At 40.1% G+C, this 12,193-nt stretch overlaps 2 protein-coding genes across 9 annotated transcripts in view; one reads left to right on the top strand and one right to left on the bottom strand.

Annotated features, from left to right (window-relative positions):
- Positions 1 to 6,756, top strand: part of LOC126377724 (epidermal growth factor receptor kinase substrate 8-like) — a 41,626-nt gene extending 34,870 nt beyond the window's left edge. For 4 of the 8 annotated variants that reach the window (XM_050025523.1, XM_050025515.1, XM_050025516.1 and 1 more), the window contains 7 exons: positions 224 to 351; positions 730 to 889; positions 1,653 to 1,700; positions 4,291 to 4,386; positions 4,563 to 4,681; positions 5,015 to 5,246; positions 6,191 to 6,756. In XM_050025523.1, coding sequence (XP_049881480.1) covers positions 224 to 351; positions 730 to 889; positions 1,653 to 1,700; positions 4,291 to 4,386; positions 4,563 to 4,681; positions 5,015 to 5,246; positions 6,191 to 6,351 — 944 coding nt within the window. In that variant the 3' untranslated portion in view covers positions 6,352 to 6,756. The remainder of the gene's footprint in view (positions 1 to 223; positions 352 to 729; positions 890 to 1,652; positions 1,701 to 4,290; positions 4,387 to 4,562; positions 4,682 to 5,014; positions 5,247 to 6,190) is intronic. The other 4 variants (XM_050025522.1, XM_050025520.1, XM_050025519.1 and 1 more) reach the window with 4 other exon arrangements.
- A 2,037-nt stretch (positions 6,757 to 8,793) lies between these two features.
- Positions 8,794 to 12,193, bottom strand: part of LOC126377740 (hexokinase HKDC1-like) — a 72,053-nt gene continuing 68,653 nt past the window's right edge. The window contains exons 7-11 of the mRNA XM_050025548.1: positions 11,614 to 11,822; positions 11,108 to 11,245; positions 10,672 to 10,820; positions 10,368 to 10,501; positions 8,794 to 9,920 (exon numbers count right to left, since the gene is read on the bottom strand). Coding sequence (XP_049881505.1) covers positions 9,816 to 9,920; positions 10,368 to 10,501; positions 10,672 to 10,820; positions 11,108 to 11,245; positions 11,614 to 11,822 — 735 coding nt within the window. The 3' untranslated portion in view covers positions 8,794 to 9,815. The remainder of the gene's footprint in view (positions 9,921 to 10,367; positions 10,502 to 10,671; positions 10,821 to 11,107; positions 11,246 to 11,613; positions 11,823 to 12,193) is intronic.

Below are 12,193 nucleotides of genomic sequence, written 5' to 3'. Positions count from 1 at the left end.
CCTTGTAAAATTTACTTGCAACAAGTTTAAAAAGTATATTTATGATCCGCATTGCAATTCGAGTTCGTGATAATATATGAATTCCCCTTTTTGCCAGTTCTCTACGGAAAGTTTTAAAATGGCGGATATAATAAGAAATACATTATATCAAACAGAAAAACTGCTTCTAAAAATGCTCTAGACCTTTTTTAAAGCCGCCGTATACGTGCTACTGCCCCCGCAGCCGACGACCTGGGCGAGGCGTGGGCGCGCGGCGTGGCGGCGCGCGGCGGCCGCGTGGTGCGCGTCACGTACCCGCGCACCGCCAACAACGACAAGGAGCTCACCGTCGTGCGCGGGGAGTACCTCGAGGTGCGACCACGGGCTGGGGGGTAACACCTCCCCGGCCACATTATTTTTTTCACTAATTGAATCATCTGAAGTGTTCTTATCGTCATTGTTTCCATTAAAGACATTATCATAATGACATCATTTCCCATCGTCATTGTGGGGAAAAATATTCGCACCATCAATATTACTTTTATCGATATCACTATCGTTCAACTGTTCACTTTGTGAGCCTGTCTGTAAGTTGTCTAGTGCAATTCAGGCTCATTCATCTGATTATATAACTTTAACACTGTACGACTTGGATAGCTTGGTAATCGACCTTATTGAAATGTGCATATATCTGTCAAAAAGGTTCTCAAATTGCCAAGCAAGCTACCCAACGATCCCCCCTGTATGCAGGTGCTGGACGACTCCCGCAAGTGGTGGAAGGCGCGCAACCGTCGCGGCGTGACGGCGCACGTGCCGCACACCATCGTGGCGCCGGCCGCCTCCCCGCCCGCCTCGCCCTCGCCGCGCGAGCCGCACCTCTACCCCAACCCCATCTACACGCACTACCAGGTACCTACCCGTGCATACATATACAGAGAAAGGGAAAGGTCTCAATATCCTACCCTGCGTGAGACCTTTAAATACTCTCAAATTTCAAAAATTTCAATATTTATTTTTGAAAATTGGCTTACAAAGTTAGCGCTTTTTGAACGTCAAAAAAATTAAATTACATATTATGTAACAAGCTGTAAAACTACTACCACATCGGAATCTGTAACGCTGAGGGAAAGACGTGGCCAGAAAACCTCCCAGCACATGTTTCATGTTTTCCTTTCTTTTCTTTTTTTTTTAATCCAGTTTGTATTACATAATTTATAGAATTAAATACAATGGTATTCCAATTACAGTCGGTGGAAGGAAAGTGAAACATAAAGAGTTTATGTGACTTTATCACAGAAACAGTGTTTTATGATATTCTCCATATAAACTCTATAATTTTTCTATATAAATAAGACAAATGTTACATGTGAACACATACATAAATTCATCCCCATAATCTGTATCGAAGTCGGTACAAAATATTTAAGTCAATTTAAAGTAAATTCAGAATTATCTATGTTGCTTACAGAAACAAAAGCCTTGCCAGAGATCTATGATAAACAATAGCACCGGAGACAGCTTGTTTTAAAATATTGATTATGCGTATAGAGACAGTTTTGATTATCACATCATGATATTATTATAGCATTGTTCTAACATCTATATAGGAAGGAATTTTCTAAATACATGAGATATTTTGAAATTGTTAACTAATATTTTTTTTTATTTATTGGCGTTGCAGGAAGGCGGCGGGCGCGGATCCGGCGGCAGCAGTCCTGAAGGTGGGGGTCCGGGGCGAGCGGGAGGTCCCAGAGAGGGCCCCGGTCGGGAGGGCCTTGGTCGGGAGGGTCCTGGGAGGGAGGGAGGCCCTGGTCGGGAGGGGGGCAGGGACGGCGGCCGGGACGCGGGAACCGACTGGGTCCGCCGCGAGCGCCTCGGGAAGAAGGGGGAGTTCCGATACTTCTAGACGACGCCACTCTCCTCCATGAATAGTCTAAACTACTGGTATAACAATACCCTTAGTAGTCGGCAACTCTTATGTTACGTACGAAAATACTCCAAAACTCAAAAGAGCTTTTCTTTTTTAAAGTCTGTTACAAGCATCTTCCCAAGTCCATTGTTTTTGTATAATTTTTTCCCAAACACCCGATCAGACTTTAATCTTTGGGTCCACCTTTCCAAATCGTACGCTATCCAAACTGTAAAATCTACCTAAACCTTCCCCTCTTTCAACCATGTACGCCTTTTAATGGCAAGTAACATGATTGCATGTGCCTCAAACTTGACCACTGCTGTGAAACTCATCGTGTTCATCGTGTGGCTATACCAAAGCGCCCGCTATCTTCAACAAACCTGCTAATTTTGAGACCGCCTTTTTATTATACGTAGAACATTTTGAAAAATAAAAATGTTCGGATATTCAAAAATTGCTACCCACTTTAAAGTCTTTAATGATTCGGTACCATATCGTAACATTCATTAAAATGTCGGTAGTATATTGGAAAAATTCAATAGTAAAATACAGTCAGTGAATTTTCTATGAACTGCACTGTCTTTCTCGGTCCGTACGGTTGATCAGAATAAGGCAAAGTCATAGTATACGCACATTCTCTTTGTAAGTAAATACTTGTATTTATTACCCACGTTTATTATTTTATGATATTTCAAGTACTTTAGTATGAGCTGTCAGTGGCGATCGTCGAGAGTATCGTGACGCGCGTGTGTGCGTGCCTCGTGTGTGTGTGTGCTTGTTGTGCTAACTGTGCTAGTGTGCGTCTGGGGTCGGTGCTACAACTCCACCATGTAGTTCTTTACCATCTTCATCCATTTTGTTCAAAATCCTGGCGGAAATTTCACTGGTCACTGTCGAGTCTGCTAGATATTATCTTGTACATTTACAATGTTCTGGTACGTTTCTGCCATTTGTAATGGCGATACTTTTCATAAGTGTAGTTCTAGCATTTTGTTATTGCTTTGATATAATTTATCAGATTCTTTAAGATCATCTTCTATAGCGTCAAGTGTTATTTCTACTTAGATTCTAGCTTCATGTTCATCAAATATTATTACTTAACGTTTTCATTATGCGTGAACATGTCACTGTTATCTACTACAGTAGCTAGTACCGACCCTTCTGAAGTAGAAATATACGTAACGTGTGCATTTGTTTTATTAGACATTCCATAAGCAGACATTGTATGTAAAGTGTCGATGTATCCGCTAGCTTTACTGTACAAGTCTGATCTATTATATACTTTATACACTTCAATACTATCATTGATCTCTCATCAACAACCAGGTGACCAGTTTGTTACTAAATCATCACTTTTATAGGACAGAAATTGACATTTCATGTTAATCAACTTGAACTGCAAGATTTGGTAGACTTAAACATTGAATTTACTATTCATCATATCAATTTCGTAAGAATACTGCTCAGTTGTAGTTCCGGACTTTAATTTTCTCATACTGTGGACGTGGTTATTGTTATTGAGATATCAATGAATACTAAAATAAGTTTACGATAGAATAAATAATAATATATAGCGCAAAGTTCTTGTGGAGTTAAATTATTGGAACGAAAAGAACTATGCTTACAGAGATTTATAAATGGAAATTATAATGTAAATGCAATCATAATAATATGGGTATAATAATAATTTAATAATATATTGTGTACGGAGTAGGCACGATGCGATGTGGAAATATGTCAAATTTAATAAAACATGTCAGCGACCGTGGGCGAAATTTTTAAAGCGAAGGCATACCTTCATTTGTGTCATAACAAATTTTGCTCAAACGAAAAAGAAACTGCGCTTTAACAAGGTACTTATAACCCTAGTCCGTCCAATGAAATTAAGTATATTTACAAATTATACAGTATATATACATATATATACGTGTGTCGTCGTGTCCACTCCGCCGACTACTAGTTATGTTCCATGTTTTGTATTTACATTTTTATACATTAAATTTTTTACAAAATCCAATGTGGCGTCATCTTTTCCAACCCTTCTACTGCCAGCTCCTCCGCCATTAAAAAAATTAAAAACGCGGGTTTAAATAATACTTATACTTCAATTTATTAAAACATAACCAATTTTGTTGCTCATTTTTGGATTACTTAAAACAATAACTTCGGTGATTTTTTTTCTGTGTTGTGACTGCTGTGTGTGCTTTGCTTACTGCCTTCTGTTGGAGTGTGTGCGTCCTAGTTGGTAAGTTTGACACTAATGTTCTTTGTTTGACTTTGTACAGCTACTAAGCTGCTGTTTGATAATCCAAACCATTTACGAAGTTAAAATCATAAAGGAACGATAAAAAAATGTGTACGTTATTTAAGTTGTTTGTATGTCCACGCCTCTGCCGCAGTTGCCCGGCACTCGCCCCCCGCGCCGCCGCCCCCGCCGCCGCCTCCACCACCGCCGCCCGCGGACCCACCCGTCACCAAGACTGACACCATGAGGTGTAAGTAGTAATATACACACTATACATTACTTATTAACAGACTCTACGTTTCGACGACCTTTTAATAAAATAAAACCCAATATTTAACCCTGAGGTAAACTATCACACTAGGTACTGCAAAATAATAAGTGATTAATATATCTGAGATTGTTAAATTAATTTGTTGCCTTGTACAGCAACGAAGTCGGTGGGGTCAGCTAGCCTGACGGACGAGCTGAAGCTGGTGCTGCCGCAGCTGCAACAACGCAAGAACAAGCTCGACTTCAAGAAGACGCCAGACATCTTCATACACCAGGTATTATTATGGCGCCTCCCTGACACAAAGGGTTCCTGAAGTTTGTCACCCATCTAACAACCCACACAATAGATGATATTATTATGGTTGTCTCGAACATACAACTGACGTCCAAAGTTTTGACATTTTTTGATACGGGATCCTTATAAAACAGAAAAGAGGTGTCGTGTAACTCAATATCTATTTTGACAGATAATAAGGATTTTTATTGTTATAGAAACTAAAGTTACACGATCATATCTCATATCTACTCGATCCATTAGCAACAGTAATTTAGCACTAGAAAGTAATTTAAGTATAAGTACATACAATTAAACAGCTAAAACCTTCCAGAAATCCAACCCAGACGAAGTCAGTGAGTGGCTAGAAGCTAAAGGCTTCAGTGCGACAGCGCAGAAGCAACTCCGCATCCCGGGGCACCAGCTGTTCGCGTTATCCCGGGGACAGCTTGAGACGGCGCTCGGCGCGGACGAGGGCAAGCGCCTGTACAGCCAGATCCTGGTGCAACGCAACGTATCCGGGGTGAGTCGCCTGCCGACAACCCTGGTGCCCGCGACTAGATCCGGTGAGACCAGGGACATGGACCTATCATACAAATCGAAACTGAGGGCTTAGTCGAGCTAAAAATGTTTCAATGTGTATAATAATGACACATAACCAGTTTCCAAATATTTCAATGTATTTAATCGCTAACATGCACCTATACAATCGTCAATTCGAATGGCGTGGACAAAGCCACAAGTTTTCAGAAAACAACAAACCATAAGCTCACGACTGACCTACAAAGGTACATTCATCGCATGATGAACTAAGTACCCACGCCTCACTGAACAACTATTAATAACAACAACAGCAAATAGTAATAATAATACAAAGTCGTAAGATGAATATGATCAGCCATATGGTGACAGGCGATTAGCCTATAGCCCATATAGAAAGGATACAATCACTCACGTATTTTCCGTCCAACCAAATTGAACACCTTGCATCAAAAACGATTTATACGTGAGCGAGCATCGAAATGGGAATGGGAACTTGGCTAGGCCCTTTGGTCCATTGTTGTTGTCATCACTGAGTCATCATCGTACAGGCATCAAAATATCATGCATAATATCCGGCGCTTGACGTTGACGCTTCACTTAATGAAACAGCCTTTGCAATTTCAATTCACCATTTTCTCAATTTTATTTCACATATCAAAATTTAAAAGAAACGTTCCCAGAATCGATCTTTGAGGAACCACTCATTACCACGTAAAAGCAGTATAAGCTTACATTATTCATGATTCTTGAACTCATGTTTCAAGATTCATGTTTTTTGAATTCTAACTCCTAACGATTCACTAAAGGAGCCAGAGCAACATCATTTTAATTCGTAATTTATATATTTTTAAAAGCAATTCATAGTGAACACTATCGAATGCAGTACATAATTCATAAAATACAAAGTATATACGTTGTAAGTACCTATTAAAAACACGACTAACTAATAGCCATTTATCTTGCGCAGTACAAGACAACCTCCGCATCAGAGCTGCAGAGCATCCTGCGCAAAGTGCGGGAGAAGGTGGAAGTAGAGGCATGAGCGCGCACAACGAGCACAAACGCACGCATGCGCCCTTGCGGGCTCCGCGCGTACGCGATGACGACGACAACTCGTCTTGCTGTTGACAAACTTTGTAGAAATAAAAATATTTGCTAGATTTATTTAGTTTTATATGAAAGTACTTTTTGTGAATTTAATTCAAAGACGTGTGCTATCCCTTGTCTGTCTCTTGCATTCCTGTTGAGTCCAAAGACTTTAATTAATTTCAACTTCTTTGAGTTTATTGTTATCGTTTAACAATTACCTGATCAATGGCAGCAATGTTATCTTTAAGGCATTGATGTTAACTTTACAAGTTAGAGTTTGTCTTCCATTAAATTCGAGATTAAATGACAAATATTACAAATTAGGTACCAAATATTGATTCGTTGGGCAGATGTTAAATATTAGTATTACTTTATTGACATAATAATTTACAAGAAATTCCTTTATTTTAAATTAAGTTATTCAATAAATATTAATAATTTGTAGATGTTTGTTTTATTGATTTTCTCTGTACAACTTGATGTACCTAACTACTTAAATAAAAACATAGATCGCGTTCAACGGCATAATAATGATCCCGCGCAAGAAGAAGTTATCAGAAGATTATCTTCTCACATGACAAACTCTGTTTCAATGGGTTGTCCAGAATATATTCTCTATAATTATATTATTTTCATGTGAATAGTGTTGGAGAGTAAAAATAGTTTTGCCCAAACAAAATACCGACGAAGAGGAAAGATTTACTCACAGGATTGTTGATGATTCGACGTCTTCTGGCTTCAAGGCACCCTGGATGCTGTTAATGCACTTTTAAATTGATTTCGGACAGGATTACTTAGATAGAACAGACATTTTCATGTCTTTAAAAACTTTTTGTAGGTAGATTGAATTTTTTTTTTCGTGGCTTGGGGTATGGAACCAAAGGAGTCTGGACGGACGAATTAGCCTGTAGACACCCAAGTCGGTGTCCTAACAGCATTCACTACCAACTTGACCGGACAAGTGAGAAGCGAAGTCTGCACCTTAACTTACTTAATTTAAAGGTGAAATCAAACTCTATATTATTTTTCAATTGTATGTATTTTAACGATATTAAAAATATAAAACAATTTCCCGCGTCACATCTTTCGAGAGAACAGAAAAATAATTTGCACGTCAACAGTTGTGTAAAAATAAAATATTTTTTCAACAGACAACAACATTTTAATGTAAGAAGCTTAGAAAATAAATATTTTTCTAGGCATTATTGATAGCTGCCTACTTAAGTCTATATTCCAATATATTCAGCACCTAGACATACTTAAATAATTGTATACATAATCTATAAAATGTCTCTGTATTGGTACTTATATTTTATTTTGCATATCATGGAAACAGAGTAGTACCACACACCGGACACTTCATACAAAACACCTCATTTTACACAGACACTACACATTGACGTTATCGTACACGCGCATCTGTGTGTGTGACGACTGACGCCATACGAAGACTAAAGTAAGAGGGGGTGAGGTAAACCTAGCTCAGCCGCTGGTGGGGAGCGGAGAGTAGCCGTTCTATACGTAGTATTATTCCTTATTCTATGGTAGTAGAAGAAATCTTTTTTTTATTACAAAATATATAAAAAGTATTTTTTTTAATAGCTCAAGAAACAAATTGTTATCAAATGAAATAACATTCGTATCTTTAAGATTTACACATTTAAACCAACTATCTTATTATTTCGAAATGTTTAAATAAATAAAATAATATATTTATTATCTGAGAATGTGTTATCTACACGGTAACCCTGATATAATAATAATCTAATACCTATAAGATAACAGAAAAACATGGAAACTACGCGAATAACAAACATCAGTACTTGTACCTATTAAATTCCTGTTTTCCTCTTTTCCTCTGTTCTGGCAACATCGCTTGCAACCGAGCGTCGATTGGCTGGTGGCAATTAGTGTTGCTAAATACGGCGTTAAAAAAATATCTATAATAAATATAAAATTCGATATAGTTAACTGAGGGTTTAAAAAGGTCGCAAACCACGCAAATATCAGATTGCAATATTGCTTTTTTAAGTATATTGCGTCTATTAACCCCCTCAGACCCCGCAGCATAGCAACCGCGCCGCGCCCGACGCGAGATATATCTCGCTATAGGGAGTGTTTCTATGAATTGCCGTACGACATTTATTTGCGTAGACAGCATACGGTGCAGTGGCTGTGCCGCGCGGGTTGATCTACAATATACAATAGTGTGTAGATATGAGGTATAGTCAGATATGTCCAGCAAGACCAGAGTCTCCTACGTCTCAACTATCTCGACACAACTACATGAGTATGGCACAACAGTAACGTCTTTATACATTATTTATATTAAGTAATAATATTTTATTATCCCTATAATTATTCTGAAATAATTTACCATATTGTTAAATACGTAATTTAACTTTCTAAATAAAGTTAAGACATTATTAGCTGCCTCATGATAAAATTGTCGGCTTATATCGAAAACCTTGTAAACACAACATCTTCGAAATTAGATACAAATGATGAATAAGGACTATCTTAGTGAATAATTCTTTACAAAATGGTAACTAATTCCAAAATATATTTAATCATAATGCAGTATCTACAATATCCTATATCTAACATTATTCTACATGGAACTTAACAAAGTACATTCATTGCACTCGGCCCGCGAGATACACACTATACATACATACAAACTATATACATACAACTATCTATTCACATCACACACATGCTACACATTTTAAAGAAACTAACACAAAAAATTTGTACCTCTATCAAAATAATCAAATCATGTGAGTAAGTGAATAAAGATTACTTATTGATTTGATTGAAATTGTACTTGTTACCAAGTTCTGGGTAACTAAGTACAAGCAAAGAATTTGATCTTGAAAAGGAGCGGCCTGCAGAGCGCGCGGTAGGAATTGCCGCTCCAGAATTGGCTTGCACGGCCATGGAAAAAGTGCGTCACTTCGCGACAATGATAGCCATAAATCGTCTAAACAGACGTAAATATAGCTATGTAAAATCAAAATGTGTAGCAAACAGTCAACAAATCATCACACCTATCACTTTAACCTAAGATGAGCGTTTGTAATATCTATCATTATATAAACATCATCACACGACGAAGCTAACAACTGCTTACATCATAGTTCTCGTTTGAGTGATATAAGCGTCTTTTTAACATAATCGCTGGAAAATCAGTACAGTAAAACGATTTAAAGTTGGGACATTACTCTGCGATGGGATTTTTACATTTCTATTGAGTTATTTAATGTCTTCACAGCACTTATTCATGTTCAGAAGAAAACTCGGGAGGAAAAAAGATCGAAAAATTCTTGTCAAGAGCGAGTTAACCATTATACAATTAACTTTAATATGCAGCTTGTTAGAATTCGATCTTTTTTATGGAATTTCTATTTGAATTTGTGTTCGTCTTCAGCATCATCTCCTCAACTCCAACTCCCTCGCTAGTCCACCCTACAGTCTGCCAGCCTGGTATCCACTGTCGCCCGCTACGAAGCCGCCTGCGCCGCCTCCCTGGCCTTGATCCTGGCGGCGATAGCAGCTGTCAACGCTGAACCCTTTCCGCTGCCGTCATCAGCCGGCAGCAGGGAGAACTGGAAGCATTGAGAGCACGGTATTGTGATAACAGGAACAAAGACAAACTCGGGTGGAGATGCTATAACATGTTTATTTGTCGATTAAACATAAAAAGGGGGAAAGCTTATTGAAAACCCCATTGTTTCCGGCGTACGGCACCATCGACACTCCCTGTAATCCGACGTGTTAGGTGTGCTTGGATCGAAGCAAAGGGAATCCATAGTCTTTTTGGCCGGTGAAAAATAGGTGACACTTCATAGGATTCATTTCTGAGTATTTCGTAAATAATTGATATCACGTAGTTTCCAGAATTTGTGCCCGGTTAATGGCAATAGGCTCGCTTCTTATTACATGGCTTCAACATAGCTGGCGAGGAGTGCTTGTCTATACTATACACCTCTGCCTACCGCTTCGGGAATACAGGCGTGATGCTATGTTATGTGGCTATCAAATCAGCTACATACGGAATGCTCAGGCGCCAGCAGGGCGATGTATTTCTGCATGAGGGTGCTGATCCGCGGGTGCTTCTTGTACACGGAGCCGTCGACGGCGATGGCCACGTGCGCGCGGTCCATGCGCCGGAGCAGCGTCGCTATACCTGCGGGGTCACGGTATACTGGTCAGATTGGCCACTGCTTTCGGTCAAGAGCTGAGTTTGAGTCATGTCATGTTGGCGGCTCTGACATCAGGGTCGATTAGGTCGATTATTGGGCTCACAACTCACACTAGAGAAGAAGATTGTCTCCATGGATAATAAAGGGTACTCACACACTGACGCCAGCTGTGCGGCGCGGTTGGAGACCAGCTGAGCGACGTGCTGCGCCACGAGGGCGTCGTCGCGGGTGAACTGGTACGCACCGCCGGCTGCTTCGGATAGCGCCGCCGCCGTCTCTCGCCACCCGCCTTTTATGTTTTCTCTGGGAGCAAAAGCAAATTAAATAAGTACAGAGACAATCCAGAGTCGTGGTGTCAAAGAAGATATTCAGACAGCTAATCCAGCCGGTTTCGGGAACTGCTTCAACTCCGACATTCATGTGCTCGCATGTGGCTTATATAACCAGACTTGTTGGTAAAGATCCTCGCAAATAGCGGGCATGATAGCACACGTTTTAAAAACGTATAATTGATTGCTGCAGGTGATCGGGATTAAATTCACCACGCTTGGAATCAAGCTCCAAGCGCCTTTGAAGTTAAAGCTACTCACTGTTCAAACATGCTGACGTGGGCCGTGTTCAGACTGGCCCGCGGGAACACACACGGGAACAGTCCTTCTCTGGCCAGCCCGGACAGGGCGCACCGCAGCACGCAGCCCAGGTACTTGCCGCCGATGTACTTCTCGAACCTGAGGACAGAGAAGACCACACGTAAGCTAAGAAATAAGAAGATCAATATCAAGAATCGTTATTTTCACAGAGGCTAAAGTGGCCTTAAAAGTTGATTGCAAGTCAGGATCATATTTTAGTTCTATCCTACTATAATAACGTACTATCACTTCAGAACCTGTTATGTCTGAAAAGAAGAAGCAGTGCAAAAACTCACAAAGAAAACAGATGAAGAATACTTCGGTATAATATGACGTCAATGATCAAAAAATTCGCTCGAACACGGTGTTCACACTCACTTCCCGGCTTCTCCTGATATTGAGTCGTGGGACTGAAGGGATACTTGCCAAGTAAAACACGATAAGATTATCTTCATTATGATACTCACGTGAAGCTCGCAGTGAGCAGCGAGTTATCATCGACCTCCTTGTCAAAGGCAGTTCTCAGGAAGGACAGGCAGCCGTTGTCTCCAAACGCGCCCCACTCCACATCAATACAGACATCGGTCACGCGGTCGTGGCTCGTCTCCCAGTGCGTGACCCGGGACGCGCGCTCCATGTAGCAGCCGTTGGAGCCCGTGCCGAGGATCACGCCAATCTGAAAGTATCATAGAAATGTTACTAACGTGGTTAGGTAAGGTCTTAGCTTAGTATACACGACAACGCCTAGTTTGATCTCTTGGCAGAAAAAGGGGTCAAACGACACGAAATTGGCACGGTGATCACCTGCCTCTGACTACGAGTACATCTGCACAGCGGGTGGTGGACTTTGCCGCTATCTCGACGCCTTATATACCCATGGAAAAATGAGACTCCTAGACTCTGTGCAAATCATCTGCAAAAAATATATGAGGCCTGATGTGAGGATTTGTGTAATACAGTCAGAAAAATCACCAGAAACGTATTTCTCCTGGATTGTATCCTAAAATGGTGGATCATGGGTTACAAACAACTCTCATCGAGTATTTT

The sequence above is a fragment of the Pectinophora gossypiella genome, chromosome 24 (genome assembly GCF_024362695.1).
Source record: "Pectinophora gossypiella chromosome 24, ilPecGoss1.1, whole genome shotgun sequence".
In the NCBI taxonomy this organism is placed as follows: domain Eukaryota; kingdom Metazoa; phylum Arthropoda; class Insecta; order Lepidoptera; family Gelechiidae; genus Pectinophora; species Pectinophora gossypiella.
Note: the sequence above shows the minus strand (reverse complement) of the source record. Positions and strands in the feature narration are given on the sequence as shown.